Source organism: Brienomyrus brachyistius, unplaced genomic scaffold, assembly GCF_023856365.1.
Source record: "Brienomyrus brachyistius isolate T26 unplaced genomic scaffold, BBRACH_0.4 scaffold87, whole genome shotgun sequence".
Taxonomy (NCBI): Eukaryota; Metazoa; Chordata; class Actinopteri; order Osteoglossiformes; family Mormyridae; genus Brienomyrus; species Brienomyrus brachyistius.
In genome coordinates, this window is record NW_026042362.1 from 764,266 (window position 1) to 784,589 (window position 20,324).

Below are 20,324 nucleotides of genomic sequence, written 5' to 3' on the forward strand. Positions count from 1 at the left end.
AGGAGGTGAAAAAATTATCAAGAGTGATGGTGTGCCCCCTCAGCCCCTCAGACAGTTCCAACACCACTTTTTTACCCACATCGACCTCCCGTGCCTCCCCCAAAGGCTTCCCCGTGTACAGCTTCACTCGCCAGCAGTAGCTTGTCCTGGCGTCGCACAGCGCCCAGATTTTTAGTCCGTACCTCCCGGGCTTGCGAGGCATATATTGCCTGAAGGAGCAGCGTCCTGCAAGGACGCATCGGGGGAATATCAATTTGATGAAATGAAGCAATCGGATACAACGTGCACATTTTTAGGTAATCCGTTACAATCTAACTCCTAAGTAACTACTTGGGCACAAATCATGAACAAGGTAACTGGTCGAAATCAATGAAACATTACGATTCATTGCTAATGAACATGAGATCTATATTTGAACAATAAACTTGAAGCAATGTATATATAATAACTGTAGATAAAAAATAACACATTTTACGTACCTTTGAATGGTACCAGGCGCTCGTCCACTGTCAAGTCGTGGCCAAGATTGTACATCGCCGGGAGATTTCCTGACCACAGGTCCCAGATGTCTCAGATAAGTGCGATCTTGTCTGCCGTTCTTCTACTTGTCCGCGATCCTTTGTCATCAAATCTTAGTGCGACTGTCAGCTGCCCAAACCGCGTCCTGCTCATGATTGCTGGGAAGATAGGTCTCCCAAATTTCGATTCCCAAAGGCTGGTGACGGACTCCCCTTTGGACTTGAATACGCCTGCTAAAATGCAGACGCCGGTGAAGGCATCCAATTCAACAGTTGTCATGTCCACCGAGCTGCTAGTAAACCTCTTTCTGCCTTCTAGGTTTGTCATGCTGACAACGATGCTCTCTATTTGGCTAGGCAGGAAAGCTTTGAAGGCAGATATAATGTCCCCTGCCTGTGACACGCACTGCCTCGTTGGTCTTGGAGTTGTCCTCAGGATGTGTCGTGCTGGCAGTCTGCCTGCAGCACGATCTTCTGCTCTGGTTGTCCATATTATTTCGTTTTTGCGGGAGGGAAAGATCTCGTCCTCGGCGCAGATCTCTTCAACCTCCTGTGTTGTAATGCTGGGCTGTACACTATCCTCATCGGAGCTGCTGGTTTCCTCACCCGTAACGAAGTCGACGACCTCCTGAGCACTGTACCTTGCCATGATTGAATTCCAAGTAACCCTCTCCTCAGGGTTCACGCTAGATAATAAACACACACTTCTTTATTTTGGAAATGGCTTGGCAACAAGGTAGGACCAATTACAGCAACGATCATCAAACTGTCATTGGTCACTTCCCCCGCCCTTGCCTCCCCATACGCAGTAATTTATGGCAGTAATTGCTGTGGGAGCCTGCCTGTGTGGGTGGTCGGGTCGGCTTGGTCTCTTATCTTTTGTTAGTGACTAAATGGTAAGATAGTAACAGGTACTAAAAACAGCACAGCACAGTTACAGAGCAGAAAAACGGCAAAAAGCAACCAAAGATATAATAGCATGCTCTTTTGTTTTTTTAATAAACAGTTTTTTATAAGTCAGCATATTTTATACAACAAATTATGCATTTTGCATAAAAAATTGCAGTTCAGAGTGTTTTCGAGGCTTTGGAATAAACAATTACCCATATGTCGGGAAAGCCCATTGAAATGAATGGGAAGTGGGAGGCATAAGGCACTTTGAGGGGCTTGCGCAGTTACTTAGAGTGTTATAAAAGCAAACCATATGAACATGTTTGCTCTAAAGAGATCCTAATTCATAAAAAAGTACAAGTCATTACATTTTAATTATTATTTTTTTTTTACATTGATTTAACAATAAATATTGTAATTACCGCTAGGTGTCACACTTACTTTGACCGGCTTTCCACGCTCTATGTTGACATCCAATGGTCAAAAAAAAGCATTACATTGCACATAAGGGATGACATTTTGCAGTAAAGACGACATTTTTTGTATTCGCAAATTTAAAAAAAAATATATTAATAAAACTATTAAAATTGGGTCGTGACGACCCACAGCAGAATCAAAGGATGGTGAAATTTGCGTAGCCTAAGGAGCAGCTTCATCACAATCAGACTAGTCAGCCCCAGGGCTGGAGGTCCCCTCATGAGAGAAGGCCTATAAAGATGCTCACATACAAATCATTAGGCCAACCTTCTTACTAACCTTGAACAGTCTGTAAAACAGTGAGGGCCCATGCATCATCACCAATGCCGATGCTGGACAGGCAAACATACCCTATGGCATTATTCATGCCTTTCAATTTGCAATCATACCCCACATCATACCAGATCCTCCCTTACACAAGAAACATCCAATACACTACACCACTAGCTGTATACTAATGAACACACACATACATACCTCTATTTACAACTTTCCTTGTGTATTAAAAACGGTTATGTAAAACTAAATTTGTTAATGTTTTAAGGTTTAGAGGTGTCTGGAGCTACTTTTATTTTGTCAGGGAGCGTGTTACGCCTACAAAATGCGTGGTCACAATTTTATGTAATTTTGGCATGTTTATGTTACAAAGGGAATGTTATTTTATTTAAAGGAATGTTTTTAATTTGAGTTATAATGGACAAGTGTTGCCTTTATAATGTATGTATGTTTAATTTGGAATGGGGAAAAGAGTAAGGTATCCTCGAAGTTACCAATAGAGGGCAGAGTGACGCTTTGCTTTTTAGTGTGAGCAGACGTTGTTTGCTCAGAATACTGAGCGAAGCTCTTCAAGTATAGAAAAGTGTCGTTTCTCCTGTTCTTTCTCCTGTTTTACAAGAAATCATCTCTGATTATTGGTCCCTGTGGTGGGACATTAGGCTAAGTTAAAATAGAATGAGATAAGCTATCTTATCCTATCTCATCTTAGCCTCTTATCCTGTCTTATATCTATAATAACATTTAAATAATATTAACCCTCTGTCCCCGGCCATAACCCACAAGTCCATCAGCAACATCGTTATTATCCCTCCATCCCCGGCCATAACCCACAAGTCCGTCACCAATAATGTCTCTGTCAGTCCTCCGTTTCCGGCCGTAACCCATGAGTCCATTTATCCTTGTCAGGAGTTGCTGCTCCGCCGATCGCTGACGCTGCCCCTGGTCTCTCTCTGGTCGTTGATCGCAGGAGCCGTTGCTGTCTGTCCGATGGAGGAACTTCAGCTGGGGCCTCTTCCTGGTCGCTCCTGCTTCCTCCAGGGGGGGTGGCCTGTCCCTCCCGCTCCAAGGACGACTCCTCTGGCCACGGAAACTTTCTTCGGTTCCAGTCTGGGACTGCCGATTGTTAAAACAAATAAAGATGATTGATATAACACATTTTATGCTCTAATTAAAGTGTTCTAATAAGGTCTCTTAAGCCAGGGCTTTACCTTCGGTATGTAAGACACCCTCCATGTCGATCCGGGCTTGTCCGTGTCATCCTTCTTAATGATCTTCACCATATCCACCCTCTCGCCGATGTTCTTCTCCAGTGCCTCATTTTTTGGGGAAAAAGTTCCCCCTTCCTTAGGTGTTATTTTAACTTTGATTTTAATTTTAATCTTAACAACTTTAATTTCTTGCTTGTCCATTTTTTTAAATGCTGTGAGTTTTCGAAATGCAAACCGTCTCTCAGATGATCGTAAGAAGTTTGAGAAGATAAGTACATGTGATTCAAAAGTAACCAAGCTGTTGTCACGGACGCCTATTCGTACCATAACAGACGATGCGATCCTCTGCAGCTCGTCGGCGACTTTCGGCCGCGTTCGGCTCCGACTGACCGGTCGTAGGTCCGATTCGGCTGTAAGCAGGTTGCCAACTCTGACGCATCTGGCGAGAGACTCGGGCTTTCAGACTCAAACGCTCACAGCAAGATATCTTACAGCAAATCGCTATTAATCCATTTTAAACCTAAAATTAGCTACATCAAAAGCGTTGGGGCAGTTTGCAAACCATACATGCTATTTACAAGGTTATAAAACTGTTATATAGATGTAAATACATGTATAGGCTTGTCTCAAATTGAAAATCTCATGCCAACCAGCTGACCAAGGTTGGCAACTCTGCGTAAGTCGGCCCTTTATTTTATATGCGGTTGTATGTGATTTTGATTCTTTTTTTTTTTTTACTTAACCGTACCTTCCTCCCATTCCTCCGTCTCTGCTTATTGATATTTAGGAGAGTATCAGATATAAATTAACGATGCAAAATTATCAAACCACAGACACGACACTGAAGAGATGACAAAGACACCATTTGAAAAGTAAGTATATGTTTTATTGTAAATCTCTTATCCTATTTTAACTTAGCCTATCTTATGATATTTTAACTTAGCTTATCTTATCATATGTTAACTTAACCTATCTTATCTTATCCTATATTATATCTACATTAACACTTAAGCCGTATCTCTATTATCCCTCCGTCCCCGGCAATAACCCACAAGTCCGTCAGGAACAATGTCTCTGTCAGTCCTCCGTCTCCCACCATAACCCATAAGTCCGTGAATCCGCTGCATGAGTTGCTGCTCTGCCGGTCGCTGACGCTGCCCCTGGCCTCTCTCTGTTCGCAGGGCGCAGGAGCCGTTGCTGTCTGTCCGATGGAGGAACTTCAGCTGGGGCCTCTTCCTCGTCGCTCCTGCTTCCTCCAGGGGGGGTGGCCTGTCCCTCCCGCTCCACGGACGAACCCTCTGGCCCTGGTGATTTTCTTCTCTTCCAGTCTGGACAGCCGGTTGTTAGAACAAGGAAAGATTATTGATATAACACATTTTATGCTCTAATTAAAGTGTTCTAATAAGGTCTCTTAAGACAGGGCTTTATCTTCGGCATGTGAAACACCCTCTGTGTTTATCGGGGCTTGTCAGTCTCTTCCATCTTCTTAATCACACCTTCCTTCGTTGTTATTTTGACTTTAATTATAATTTTAATCTTAACTATGTTGCTTTCTTTGTTCTCCATTGTGAAGACTCTCTTCAAAATACAAGCTTTCCCTGAGATGATCGGAAGAAGTGTGAGAAGATAAGTACTTGTGATTCAAAAGTAACCAAGCTGTTGTCATGGACGCCTATTTGTACCATAACAGACAATGCGGTGCTATGCAGCTCGTCGGTGAATTTCGGCTGCGTTCGGCACCGACTGACCGGTCGTAGGTCCGATTCGGCCGTAAGCAGGTTGCCAACTCTGACGCATCTGGCACGAGGCTTGGGCTTTCAGACTCAAGTGCTCCCAGCAAAAAATCTTACGGCGAATCTCTATTAATAAGTTTTAAACCTAAAATTAGCTACATTAAAAGCGTTTGGGCAGTTTGCAAACGCTAGAGACTATTTACAAGGTAATAAAACAGTTATATATGTGTAAATTCGTGTGTAGGCTTGTAGACTTGTCTCGAATTGATTTGCTGTTTAACTGTAAAGCGATACGTGCAGTAATGTCTTGTAGCAGCGCAAATAGGTATTTATTTTATGTGCATTCGCGCTGTTATGACAAGAAATCATTGTGTATTTTAGCCTTCATGCTGCAAATTAGTCCAAATTAGCTATATGAATCTTAAGATGCACGGTAATTTCTTGTCATAACAGCGTGAATGCACATAAAATAAATACGCATTTGCGTTGCTACAACAAGGAATTGCCGTGCGTGTACTGGGAATGCATACTTGAGCAGCCAGACGCCGTGCAACAGTGAAAATTTACAAATGTGACAAAAGATCTTCAGTGTGTCTATTAATTCCTACACAGAGTTTTACTCCCATTTCCATGAAAAGCTGTAGTTATTGTGCCCCTGACAATTCCAACTTTCTATTTGCAACAAACCGAATAAGCCCAGGACACTGGAAAATACTTGAAAAACAAATTTCAGCATTTTCTGTCGTTAAATTTATATTAGAATTGTAACAAATGTCTTCGTTTGTATTATATTGTATTTCGCAGGATGTTCCTCAACAGATTGGTTCTGTGGACTGTGGTGTGTTCATGTTGATTTTTGTCACGTTACGAATTGGGGAAACAAAGGATTGATTGGGGAAACCAGCTAAGAACACGGAACAATAGAAGTAGCGACTTAAATGACAGGTCTGGGGAAACATATTTTGATGCGGAGTTAAATACATAGGACTAATGAAAACAACTGCCGAATGACATGGAGATTCCACACGAGGTTAACGAGGGGCACACCGGAGGAGCGGACCAGCGCGCGTGACAATAAGACAGACCACCTTGAATTGTTGGACTTGTGATACAGAGAATGTATTGAAGTTTTTCCCCTCCCCTCCCTTTTATCAGTATGCACTCTGCATGGTCTTGGTGTGTCTTGAGTATTACAAAATGCACCAGGAACTGTCTATATTATATGTCTATATTCAGGGACGGATTATGGGTTGTGTGGGCCCCTGGGCAAAACGTTTTGCTTTTATTTTTGACAAGTAGTGTATCTGTCAGGTTTACGACACAACAGAGAAATTAAATATTTTATTTAACTCCTCAGGGTCAAGACTCTGGTCTCCAGCTCACCACTCTCTGTTACATTTCCATGGCCATTTTGTCCGATAGTATCATTGGATTTTTCTATGCTATAGTTTTTTATGTTTAATCATTGCACGCTATATAAATTATTATAAATAATAGATTATTTTCCTTGTGATCTGTGTGTGCATAAAAGTATTAAATAGAAGTAAAAGACAGTTTCCTCAGTAATGTATTTCATTAACTGATATTTTCCCAACAAAACCCATGTATGCATTCAAGCCTCTGTCATGGTTTGTACATAATATTTGCAATAACCATTATGAAAATTTTGTAGAATATGTACTACAAGCTTCTCCAGTTGCAGCCACACCCATATCCAAACTCACATATAAGGTATATTTGTGTTTCCAAGGTACCAACATTCCTACAGAACCCATCCATCCTCCAAACTGCTTATCCTAGTGGGTCACAGGGGGCCTGGAAAAATGGGCATGACCAGGATGGGCAGACTCACACAGGGAATATATAATATACACTCAACCCGACACTCAACATGACCAGGATGGGCAGACTCACACAGGGAATATATAATATACACTCAACCCAGGGAATTTCAGTGTGAGTCCTGATGCATTATGCCTACTGTTCAGCATGTTTTTGGACTGGGGGGAAACCAGAGTACCTGGAGGAAACCCCACAACGACGTGGGGAGAACATTCAAACTCCACACACATGTGATTCAGGCAGAGACTCGAACCCGGGTCCCAGAGGTGTGAGGCAACAGTGCTAACTACTACACCACCATGCTGCCCCCTTCTACAGGGTATTATGCATACAGCTTTCAAATCTGTGATCAAAGCGTTAAGTGCAAAAAACATGGAAACGATAATGTCCCCATCCATCTATTTTCCAAACTGCTTATCCTATTGGGTCGTGGGGGGCCAGAGCCTATCCCGGACGCAATGGGCATGAGGCAGGGAACAACCCAGGATGTTGTCCAGGGTTGTTCCCTGCCTTGTGCCCATTGCTTCAAGGATAGGCTCCGGACCCCCCACAACCCAGTAGGGTAAGAGGTTTGGAAAATGGATGGATGGATTTATTACTTTATAACATCTGAAAGAATCTGAAATAGAAAAGCTTATTTTAGTTTATGGTCCACTGGATAAACACAGACATTACAGACGGTTTTAGAGTCTAATGCTGAATGTTGTTTGCTGTCATTTTTCTGCCTGCATATGCTGTGATTGGTACAGTGAAATTTGAGAATGTGTTTGTGGTCAGTATCATAGCCTCAGACAACAAACCAACGCTGTAGCGCGTCACTGTGTTTACATGTGAGAGGGGTTCCAGTTACATAATGGGCTCGTTATAATTCAGCTGTTTTCAACTGTTTTTATACAACTTTTTTTAATACATAATGTGAAAATATCAAGCAACTGTCTTCTCAATAAACAACATATTGCATTTTTTGAGTGAATTTCCATTCCTTAATTTATAGGCTTATAATAAATACATATATTTTCCCCTAGAATGCTAGTGAGTGGATCATTGCGGAAGCGAATATATATGCTTTGTTTTCTGTCTAATGTGAATAATCTCAATGCTTTATGGATTGTTAGGGGTGCATTTTAGTGGAAAGTGTTTAAAATACATGCCTCATTGCTCACAGGATTACTCTAGCGCATAATGTTGCAACTTGGACTCCCGGATCGAGTACGGTCTCTCGATTGCAGATATGGCAGGACAACCTGACTGCAGGAGGGGTCTGAAAGCGCGTGTCCTCTGTCAGCATCCAGACCGCTCTACCCCAAAACCTCATTCCGTACGGAGAGCCGAAAGGGTCAAAACGTATTGTTTGTTTTGCGTTAATAAGCTGAAAATTGACATGCTTACGTGAACATTTTGTTTTGGCATACAGTTCGTTACAAAAATGGAAAGCCGCTCATATGGGTGTTTTATCAGAGTAACAGAACACCTTAACCTGTTAATATAAAACGATATAATTCAGAAAATTAGGGCAAACATGCAGTTTTTGTTGTGGTTGCCGACCCCTGAGCCAGACTGACATCCATCGAGCTGGACAGAAGCATCTGTCGTGAAATTGCTAAGTGTGGCTGCATGTCTAAGCTTTTCTGTTAGTGTTCAGGTAAACAAGCTATGTATAGAAATGAGGTTTTCCTTTGGATAAGCAGACAGATGAAATATCTGTGTTCAGTAATAAAACGAGTTGAATAAGTACCTCTAACTGTCAGTCTCTTTCCCATGCGCTCATGCTTTGTGTGGCTCTGCACTGCCATCTGCTGACAGAATAAAGTAGCTGCACCCAAGACATGCTAACGACATGCTGGAGAATTTCCACAGCTATAGGCATGTTCATGTTCATTATAACCACATTCACGGTGCCTCCTGCTGACAGGCTTGATTGTAGCACATTGCTATGAGTCTTCAATCAAACTGACACAAATGTATAATATTCATGGTAACTGATATCGTGTTTCTCTCCCAAAGCACCTTCTGAAGTAAGAATTGTGCTTTTGGGAAACACAGGATCTGGGAAGAGCAGCACAGGAAATGTTATCCTGGGGGAAGAGAACGAGTCAGTGAAGATGGTACTGAAGTGGTTTGGGGAGGAAGCCCTGAAACACACAGGTGTCCTCTTCACACAGGCTGATGGGCTTAAAGAAAACCAAACCACTGAGGAATATGTGAAGGAGAACAAGGATCTGAAGGAACTTCAGTGTGGAGGCCGAGTCCATGTCATTCACTCTAAGCAGTGGAACAGAAAAGATAAAAATGCTCAGTCTGCAGATCTCGTGGAACAACTACAGCAAGTGATGATAGAGAGGAGAGAAGCTGGGGAATCACAGGCTGTTCAGACACTGGAGGAAATGAAGAACTGGCTGTTAGAACAAAGATCATCACACCTGATCAGGAACCAGGCCAAGGGTCAGGAAGACCTTCAAGCTCAGATGGAAACCTGGATGAATCAGAGTGCAGGAGTAACAGCCTTCAGATTAAACAGCTGCTGGCAGCTACAGAGAACATGGTGACAAACAATGGCAGCAGTTATTACGGAAATAAATCACTGCAGGTCATAGCAGACGCTATAGAAATGGAGGTGAAAAAGACAAAAGAAGAGATGGAGGAGAGAGGAGAGGAAGCAGGGGAGTTTGAGATCAGGAGAAGAGAAAGAGAGAGAGTGAGCTGGGGCAGCAGGAGCTGCAGCTGCTGGGGCAGTTGGGCATTAGGGGCAGGAGCAGTAGTAGGAATAGTGGGTGTAACTGCGGGGGGGTTGGCTGCAGCAGGAGCCATGGGGGGGGGGGGGGGGGGCTGAAAGAGCCAGAGCTGCAGCCAGAGCAGACAGTGCAGGAGAGACTGCAAACAATGCAGCTGAAGCTGTGGCAGAGATGGCAGGAAAAACTGCAAAAGAAACTGGGGAATTGGGGCAGAGACTGAGAACAGCAAAGGAAACACCTTATAAAACACTGTAGTAGGTCACATGCAGGGAAGCAGCCGCCTGAGTGATAGATGCAAGTAAATAGCTGCTGCATTAATTATATGCAAGGAAAGAGCCGCTTCATTGGTTAAGCTGCAGGCAGGCAGGACTGTCTACTGTGACAGAAGTGTGGGGAGCCACACAAAAGCCAGTGAGACCTGGAGAATAAGCTCACAGACAGCTTCAGCAGGACTCTGCTAAGACGGGATGACTCTGCCCAGCATGAATGGGGTCAACTGTGATCAAATGCTGCACGTGAATCGGGGGGTTTAACCGGCATCCTACCCACATATTTTACATACATGGGCACCGACTGGGGGCATCAAGAATAATTTGCTGTAAGAAGCAATGGTAATAGAAAATAATAATGACAAAACATTTCTTCTCAAAGTATTATTAGGTATGTAATTAATGTAATTTAAAGATGAATGTCACTAATATTATTATTGCATTTAATTTGCATATTTTGTCAAATGAAAATCTATACTTTTCTTCAACACAACATGCAGCTTCTACCCCAAGCACAATCCACATTATTACTTAAAAGCTTATTGACCCCCTGATTCTGGTATCACTTACTTTTCAGTAATTTCAAGTAAACATTATCTGTGCTGTATTTGTATGATGAAACCAATCCTTGAGCCCAATATAAAATAACTGAAATAAACACACAGTCATTCAAACTTCAGCACTTTTTAATTTTGTTTTGTCTTTCAATAAAAGCTGCAACATCAAATCTGGCCAGTTTTGATCTGCTTGCCATTTTTGCCTAAAAATAAATGCTAGTGTTATCAAAAACTATGTCATATAGCTATATTCCAGATTTATTACAGCCAAACATCTCGGAGCTCCGAGGAACCTCCTTCTCCTTACATTTCCCTCCTTCTCACTCTTCCCTCAAATACTATTACATTTGTCTTTTTTCCACACTCACACCCTGTCTTGATCATGCTCTGACTGCATGGCATCCTTATGCAGGGCAAACTATTTTCAGTCTTATCTTGTATAATATGACATAAACATTGAATTTGATAGTCATCTTCTATTTTCACATCCGAACACAACGCACAAACATTGTTGGAGAAAGCGTCAGGCTTTCCACTCCAATTCTGCACACAGGACCAAACTACAATACAGTATATGTTGGAGAAAGCGACAGGCTTTCCACTCCAACTCTGTACACACCATTAATTACGAGACAACACACTTAGAGTTTTACTTGCACAAGGGTAACCACACTCTCTGCATGCTAGGCTACAAAGGAATGTGTTACCAAGGGTGGTTCCCCTTGGCACCTTTATTTATAGTCAATGGGGGGCAGGGGTCTTGGAGTGAGAACAAAGAAAAGACTGTGAGAGTAAGAAGAAGTTCTGGTTTTCCTCAGGTGGACAACTATTTAAACACGTGCTCAGGATACGTGTAAACTAATATAATCTAAAGTATGAAGGTGAAGTAAAACAAAATAACGTATATACATATTTACACTCATTGCTGATTATACAGGAATGATAACAAATGATTAATAACAGTTTCTTCAACCTAACAGTCCCTCCTGTTTATCATGACAGTATGATCAGAAACATCAGTATTGTACAAATTGCAAAAGCACTTTCAGCACAACCGTCATTCAGATCACATCATCATCATTATTAAGAGGGCTAGACAAGGTTAGTAAATCCATTCGTTCTTCTGCAGTGTATAGCAGAAAAACAGAACTAAAAGTATGTTGTATCATGGAACGGAGGCAGGGTATAATACAAATGAAACAACAACATACAAATAATAATGTAACAAGAATGGGGAGTGAGAACTTTAGCAGTAACTGCCACCAGGACCCAGTAAGAAACCAATTCAACCATGAGGGGCCAGCATGAGGGTCTAGGGTCATGATCTTCTGAAGTTCTCGCAGACGGTCCAAGGCTGCAGTCATGTTGGGTGAGTGCACATTATCGGGAATATATGTACAGCAAGTATTATTCAAAACCACGCACACACCACCTTGTGCAGCAGTAAGTATGTCTAAAACCATTCTATTCTGAATGACCATCTGTTTAATAGCATCTATCTCTCCATTCTGTTGCTCATTTATTATGATGGAGTTATTTATGAACAGCCCCAAACGATAATCAATAGTTTCTAATCGTAACGTATTCTTTGCTGTTCCTACCCAGGGAAAAAGAGACATTAATACTTTCTGGTCTGTAGACCAATGTTTGAACTCCTGGGGAACATCTGAACCCCAGACACTGTCATGAGGACGGAGAGAAGCTGTAGTTATGATGGACCGGCGCCTGCGGTTCGCTGGTGTAGACGACAGTGACACCAGGAAAGTATGGTCTGACACAAAGATTGGAGCGCACACACCATACCAGTTATAGGGCAAAACGAAATATGCGCGGGGTCCACATAACCAAGCTACTCCTTGCACCCAGTAGGTGCCATTACTAAATCCACTTATGTTTACCGGGGCACCTTCTCCGTGTACTAGTATTTGGGCACAGTTGGTGGTGTTCCCCATATGGTGGGTGCCGTTCATTTGGTCATAACACATTGAGTGATTAAATGTTTTAGGGTCCATGTTCAGGTGGACAGATAAAGGTAAGGATATATTTGACACTTTTATAGCAAAATCGATCCAAAACTGCTGTGCACATACGCCATTATCCAAACCAGCAGTATATGGATCTGTGTCATTTATTTTTATATTATCATGCTGATAGCCTACACCTGCAAAAGAGGCAGCACACTTTGCTTGTGACTTATTCATAGGTTTCCCATATATAGTTAATCCGTCGGCATGAGATGGCATGTGGGTACAGACATAACAATTAGTTAAATTGTCTTTCTTTGCTGAATCATAAACATAACGGTACCAGTAGTTTTGTAGGAAAGGATGGGTCTCATTTGTAGAGATAGGTCTCAGGTGGGAGCCGTCATGTGTCCATCTAGGTGGGCGAAACACCTGCTCTGGTGAGTGCAGAAGCAGACCAACAATTCCCATAAAGAGAATTACACCGAGAGTTACCTTACCACATCCCCACCCAATCAGAGCCATTCTAAATGGAGTGCAGATCAGCTGTTTTCTTCACCGGGTTGAGACGTCAGTATCCTATTGATTGCTGCGCCTTTGTAGCGGACTTCCACTGCTACTCCGAAGGTACAGAGGTCTCTGATACGGGCTTGATGGGCTTACAGTGACTCTTATGTATCCAGGAAGGTCGCTCTGCTATCTTCACCGCTGTTGGTGTTGTGAGGAGGACTTGATAAGGTCCGTCCCACCGAGGCGTGCTCCAATCCTTTCGCAACAGGACCTTGACCAGGATCCAATCTCCTGGCTGCAGATTATCCTGTTGAACAGAAACAGAATTTACTGGCAGACTACTGGGGTTATGTTTTTGTTGCGATGATAATAGCTTACGCATCCAATCGGCTAACGTATTTTCTCTGTCTGCTTTTCCTATATCACTCATTTCGGTTGCTAAGGGAAACGGTCTACCATACACTATTTCAAATGGTGTCAATCCTGCAGGAGTGGGAGTTATTCTCATCCATAATTTTACTAGAGACAAACATTCTGGCCACGGTCTTTTTGTCTCTTCCACTGTCTTTCTGAGTCTTGTTTTAATGGTGCCGTTGGTCCTTTCCACTAAGCCTCTATAATAGTCTTAGTCCAGTCATTCACACAATACATGCATGTTCATATTTCGCTTAATTACAGCTAAGCCTAACCCCTTTTCTGCTTAATTACGGCTAAGCCTAACCCCTTTTCTGCTTAATTACGGCTAAGCCTAACCCACGTCAATTGACCCGGTTATTTCGCTGAATAACCTGTGTTGTCTCACCTGTCCTGTGTGCCTGTGTTCCGCCACCGAGGTCCGTCAGACATCACCAGACGTTGAGCGCAGTTCTAACCACCGGCCTGATGACGAATTCACGTCACAGGTCTTTCTTGCACCCGTCTCCGAGTGGCTGTCGACAGACTTCGGTGTCGCTCTTCTCGGTGCGCTGGCGATGTCGTCAGGTGTCCTCGGATCCGGCTCGAAGGACCAAATTATATGTTGGAGAAAGCGTCAGGCTTTCCACTCCAATTCTGCACACAGGACCAAACTACAATACAGTATATGTTGGAGAAAGCGACAGGCTTTCCACTCCAACTCTGTACACACCATTAATTACGAGACAACACACTTAGAGTTTTACTTGCACAAGGGTAACCACACTCTCTGCATGCTAGGCTACAAAGGAATGTGTTACCAAGGGTGGTTCCCCTTGGCACCTTTATTTATAGTCAATGGGGGGCAGGGGTCTTGGAGTGAGAACAAAGAAAAGACTGTGAGAGTAAGAAGAAGTTCTGGTTTTCCTCAGGTGGACAACTATTTAAACACGTGCTCAGGATACGTGTAAACTAATATAATCTAAATTATGAAGGTAAAGAAAAACAAAATAATGTATATACATATTTACACTCATTGCTGATTATACAGAAATGATAACAAATGATTACTAACAGTTTCTTCAACCTAACAAACATGAAGGGATCGTTTGCATTTGCAACCAACACCTCCGCAAACCCCCTGTGGAATACTGGCTTCGGACCGGGGTGGGAATCCCCAAGCTGCAAGACTGTACTGCATCACGTTAACATTAGCTAGTTAGTTAGCATGGATACAGAGTGCACCGGACTACAACTATAAAGGACGTAAGGTGCGTGATATAGTAAAACACTTATTAACTGGTAATGCACGTTAGCATTACGTTAAATGACAACTTTACCAGTTACTTACCAGATACCAGATCTCCTATATGTTCGCCGAATGACAGCAGGCAGAGGGCGGCGCGTTTTTCAGAAATACACCAGAGTTAAACTTACGCCGCGTTATTTACCGGCACTTCTAACACCAACATTTGCAGCCATTAACTCATAGGTGATAGTAACACTGAAAAGTTTTTTTTTCTGCGTCAAAATAAGGTAACACTGTAATTTTGATAATTTATTATTTTTCTTTACTTAACCGTACCTTCCTCCGTCTCTGTTAATTGACGTTGAGGAGAGTGTCAGATATAAATTAAAGATCCAAAATTATCAAAGACAGACACAACACTGAAGAGATGACAAAGACACAGTTTAAAAAGTAAGTATATGTTTTATTGTAAATCTCCTATCTTAACTTAGCCTATCTTATTATATTTTAACTTAGCTTATCTTATTTTAGCTTAGCCTATCTTATATTTTAACTTAGCCTATCTAATGATATTTTAACTTAGCCTATCTTAACATATTTCATCTAAGCCTCTTATCCTATCTTATCTTATCCTATCTTATATCTATAATAATACTTAAACAATGTCTCTATTATCCCTCCGTCCCCGGCCATAACCCACAAGTCCGTCACCAATAATGTCTCTGTCAGTCCTCCGTTTCCGTCCATAACCCATGAGTCCGTGCATTCGTTGCAGGAGTTGCTGCTCCGCGGATCGCTGACGCTGCCCCTGGTCTCTCTCTGGTCGTTGATCGCAGGAGCCGTTGCTGTCCGTACGATGAAGGTATTTCAGCTGGGGCCTCCTCCTCGTAGCTCCTTCTTCCTCTAGCGTGGGTAGCCTGTCCCTCCCGCTGCATGGACGAACCCTCTGGCCACGGTCGTTTTTTTCTCTTCCAGTCTGGGATAGCCAGTTGTTAAAACAAGAAAAGATTATTGATATAACACATTTTATGCTCTAATTAAAGTGTTCTAATAAAGTCACTTAAGCCAGCGCTTTACCTTCGGCATGTCAGACACCCTCCGTGTCGATTGGGGCTGCTTGTCCGTGTCATCCATCTTCTTAATCACGCCTTCATTCATTGTTATTTTAACCTTAATTGTTATTTTCATTTTGATCTTAACTACGTTGATTTCTTTGTTCTCCATTTTTTAGACGTCAAGACCCTTCAAAATGCAACCAGTCGTTCAGATGCTCAAAAAGTTTGAGAAGATAAGTACATGTGATTCAAAAGTAACCAAGCTGTTGTCACGGACGCCTATTCGTACCATAACAGACGATGCGGATCCTCTGCAGCTCGTCGGTGACTTTCGGCCGCGTTCGGCTCCGACTGACCGGTCGTAGGTCCGATTCGGCTGTAAGCAGGTTGCCAACTCTGACGGATCTGGCGCGAGACTCGGGCTTTCAGACTCAAACGCACACAGCAATAAATCTTATGGAGAATCTCTATTAATCCATTTAAAACCTAAAACTGGCTACATCAAAAGTGTTTGGACAGTTTGCAAATCCTAAAGATTATTTACAAGGTAATAAAACCGTTATATAAATGTGAATACGTATGTAGACTTGTCTCGAATTGAAAATCTCACGCCAACCAGCTGACCAAAGTTGGCAACCCTGCGTAAGTCTGCCCTTTATTTTATATGCAAAAATGATCATATGCAGGGGGGGGCGGCATGGTGGTGCAGTGGTTAGCACTGTCGCCTCACACCTCTGGGACCCGGGTTCGAGTCTCCGCCTGGGTCACATGTGTGTGGAGTTTGCATGTTCTCCCCATGTCGTCGTGGGGTTTCCTCCGGGTACTCCGGTTTCCCCCCACAGTCCAAAAACATGCTGAGGCTAATTGGAGTTGCTGAATTGCCCGTAGGTGTGCATGTGTGAGTGAATGGTGTGTGAGTGTGCCCTGCGATGGGCTGGCCCCCCATCCTGGGTTGTTCCCTGCCTCGTGCCCATTGATTCCAGGATAGGCTCCAGACCCCCCGCGACCCAATAGGATAAGCGGTTTGGAAAATGGATGGATGGATGGATCATATGCAGGGGGCACATAACTGGTATGAAAGTACTTATTCGCTGTTTAAACCAATACGCGCGGTAATGTCTTGTAGCAGCGCAAATACGTGTTTATTTATGTGCATTCGCGCTGTTATGACAAGAAATCATTGTGTATTTTAGCCTTCATGTCGCAGAAGTAGTACAAATTAGCCACATAAATGTTAAGATGCACGGTAATTTCTTGTCATAGCGTGAATGCACATAAAATAAATACGCATTTGCGCTGCTACAACAAGGAATTACCACGCGTGTACGGGGAATGCGTACTTGCGCACCATGCAGTTATTTGCGCTCCTGATCATATGTACACTGTAAGAAATGGCAGTGAATTTGACATAAAAACCATGTAAAATCACTACAGAAAAGTATAGTAAACCCAAAAACACAATTTTCCTGCTTCAATCACAGCGGACTTTTGTAAACTATTAAATATAATGTTTTTGTTATATGTACAACATCAATGTGTGATTATAATCAAATTTATTTGTTAAAACTACAAATACTGGGAACAAAAACAGTGAAATACTTTAATACTTATAACAAAACAATTTTGTTAATTTGACGTGTAAATATTGTAAAAATTATAGTTTTAGGGTTAGGGTTAGGGTTAGGGTTAGTTGTTTTTTAAAAATACAAGAATTATATGTAAGTCACTTTTCAAGTTTATACTGTAGGCATTTACTGGGCCTACTTTTAACATGATCATGAAATGATGCAAATTCAGGTATAGGACTAATAAAAATGTTTTCACAGAAGATGTGAACCTGAGAGGTTGCCTCTCTATTTATAGGCTATATAAAAATATACCAATTATAATTGTTTACATTATGTGTTTTTTTTATCATCCGGGCTATTTGCAGCCTATTGTTGAGTAACCTATAAGAAATTATCATTTAACGCCTAAGTAATGCTTCTGTTCAGTCATAATGCTTGTATTCTTTATGTTTCTTTTAATGACAATGTGATACTTAGACTAGATTACTGTTTTGGGTTATGTTAGCAATGTCTCATTATTACAGGCTAAACAAACTTACAATGCCACCCATAGGATTTCTATGGTGCCTCCTCTTCACAGAGCTGTAGGTCACTCTCTGCTGCACTGAGTGCGCCTAATTTTGAATGTGCATCTGAAGCTCGTCTCTGATTGGATAATGACGTGAGGGCGGGAGCACGCACCATTTGCAGAGTGGAGAAGGAGAAGACAGAAAACGTCGAAGTCTTTAGGACAAATTACAAACATACGATTTGAATTTTCTTTTGATGATCTGTGTTTGTTCATCAGAAAGTTTGCACAGTAAGTTTAATATTTTGGCGACTTTTTTCGAGATAAAAACATCACAAGCACCAGTTGATACTTAGACCAATGCTTGATAACTTAGCGCTAGCATGCTAGTTCAGCGAAAAAGCACGGGCAAACTTTTGAAATACTAAAAATGATCACCTGTGTCTTTTGTAAAAAGATATTGGTCACATTAAGAGGCTATGTACTACATTGCAGAGTGCATAGGAATGAGCCTTTTTGTCTTTTTAAATGTGTTGGCGCCAATTGCAGTCAAACATTCACCACTTACTCTGCTTTCAAGGGGCATTTTTATCGTGTGCACAATGCACCTGCACTTCAAGCTGCTCCTAAAGCTCCTGTTGCAGATTTAAAATGTGCGGTTTCATTATGTGCCCGCCATTTTCAAACAGTGAAAGAGCTAGTGTCCCACTTAAATGATCATACTGCAGAGGGCAGGTCTGTGTCATGTCCAGTAAGTGGTTGTAAGCATGTGTTTACAAAAAAGTCATCATTTACTTCTCACATGTGTAGGAAGCATAAAGCATGTTCCCCAGATGGTATTGATGACATGTACAAGAAATCTCGCCCTCAGTCCCTAAGTGACGGTACAGAATATTCAGAAAACACCCATGAAGCCATGCCATCTGCTAGTTCAGCCAGTGATATGCCAGAAAATGATAGTCAGTCTTTTCTCAGAAACCTGTGTCTCTTTTACCTTAAACTGCAAGGACAGCTGCTAATTCCTGCCTCTACTATACAGAGTATTGCTGAGGAAATGCAGAATGTGCACGAATTGGGTCAAGCCTACACAATAAATAAGGTAAGTTGTTTACTAAAAAATGAAATGAGCCTATCAGATGAAGCCGTCACTAAAATCTGTGACTGCATTAAAGAGTCAGATTTGTTCTCTGCTTGCCATCAGGGACAATTAGGAACAAAACACACCAGAAATCAAACATTCAAAAAAATGTTTAAATACACAGAACCCAAGAAAGTGCCATTGGGAATGGATGAAAACATGACAGAAAAATTTGCTTACTACATACCAGTGGGAGAAACTCTGAAGAGCTTTTTAGAGTCACAGTTATAGAAGAATACACTGTCACAACAGTTTGGGGGTCCTGATGTAGAGATTTTTAAGGATTTATAAAAATTTAAAATGTCACCAGTTCTTTAATGAAAACCCTGAAAGCCTCAAACTGATTTTGTACCAAGATTCATTTGAGGTAGTGAATCCCCTGGGTTCTGCTAAAAAGATGCACAAACTTCCTGCAGTCTATCTGTCATTAGCAAATTTACCCATTCATTTGCGTTCAAATACAGATAATATGTTTTTAGTCTTGTTGTGTGTTGAGAATGACTTCAAGCGTTTTGGAATAACCAAAATCTTTTCAGAGTTGTTGGAAGATCTGAAATCTTTGGAAACAGATGGATTAGATGTAGACGGAGAAACAGTAAAAGGGGGTCTTTACTGTATTGCTGGGGACAACTTGGGTTCTCATTGCATAGGAGGGTTTACAGAAAACTTCAGCTGCTCTCAATATTTTTGCAGGTACTGTGAAGTAACATGAAGTGAGTTTTATGCTGATCCGAATGCCTGTGGTCCTCCAAGCACTCCGGAGACATATGACGCAGCTGTTGCTGATCTCCAGGCTGAAACTATACAAGACGTTAGAGGAATAAAGGTAAACTCCATCTTCAATACCCTTCAGTCTTTTCACGTATCCCAGAGGAGTGGCAATGCCATTTTGGTTTGATGAACTTGGCATGTCGGTCCACTTCAAGGAACTTACTGGGATTGACCTCAAAAAGACATTCACACGAAATTTGGATTTGAAGGGGAAAAGGCTTCTGGCAGAGTGGCTGCTCAGATGATGTGAAAGAGATGGTCCTGCTTCTGCTCAGCTACTTTGATGAGAAGGAGGAGTACATGCTTTTCCATGTTGAAGATGCATGTCTGGCAGATGAGGTACAACTGGAGCAAGTGCCTCTGACACCCACTATTATTGTGTGTGGTAAGTCTGATTCATAGCTCTCTCTTTTTTTTAATTGCACTTTTTATAGAAAGTCATGTGACTGCTGTGCTTATTAATATAACCTGTTAAATTATTTGTTCACAGGACAGTCCTGCTATTCCTCAAGAAGATACATGCTGAGCATTGATCGGAACCTCGTCAGCACAAACATATCCTCCTTCGTTTCTGCACTGTGCCTCATGTTCGGGAGCTACTACAATTTTAACATCCATTATCCATCTCAGCTGGCTTCCACTCTGGAGTTTCTTCAGAGGTGAGC

At 42.0% G+C, this 20,324-nt stretch overlaps 1 protein-coding gene across 1 annotated transcript; it reads right to left on the minus strand.

Annotated features, from left to right (window-relative positions):
• Nucleotides 1-6,899: 6,899 nt before the first annotated feature.
• LOC125727122 (uncharacterized) lies at nucleotides 6,900-14,457 on the minus strand. Its single transcript, XM_049003830.1, has 3 exons — nucleotides 13,780-14,457; nucleotides 11,794-13,284; nucleotides 6,900-6,918 (listed from the first exon to the last, which is right to left on the minus strand). The coding sequence occupies exons 2-3, from the start codon at nucleotides 12,990-12,992 to the stop codon at nucleotides 6,900-6,902; spliced, it is 1,218 nt and encodes a 405-aa protein (XP_048859787.1). The 5' UTR covers nucleotides 12,993-13,284; nucleotides 13,780-14,457.
• Between the last annotated feature and the right edge of the window lie 5,867 nt (nucleotides 14,458-20,324).

Coding starts and splice junctions, on each gene's coding strand:
- LOC125727122 (XM_049003830.1), bottom strand. CDS start 12,992: ATGGCTCTGATTGGGTGGGGATGTGGTAAGGTAACTCTCGGTGTAATT.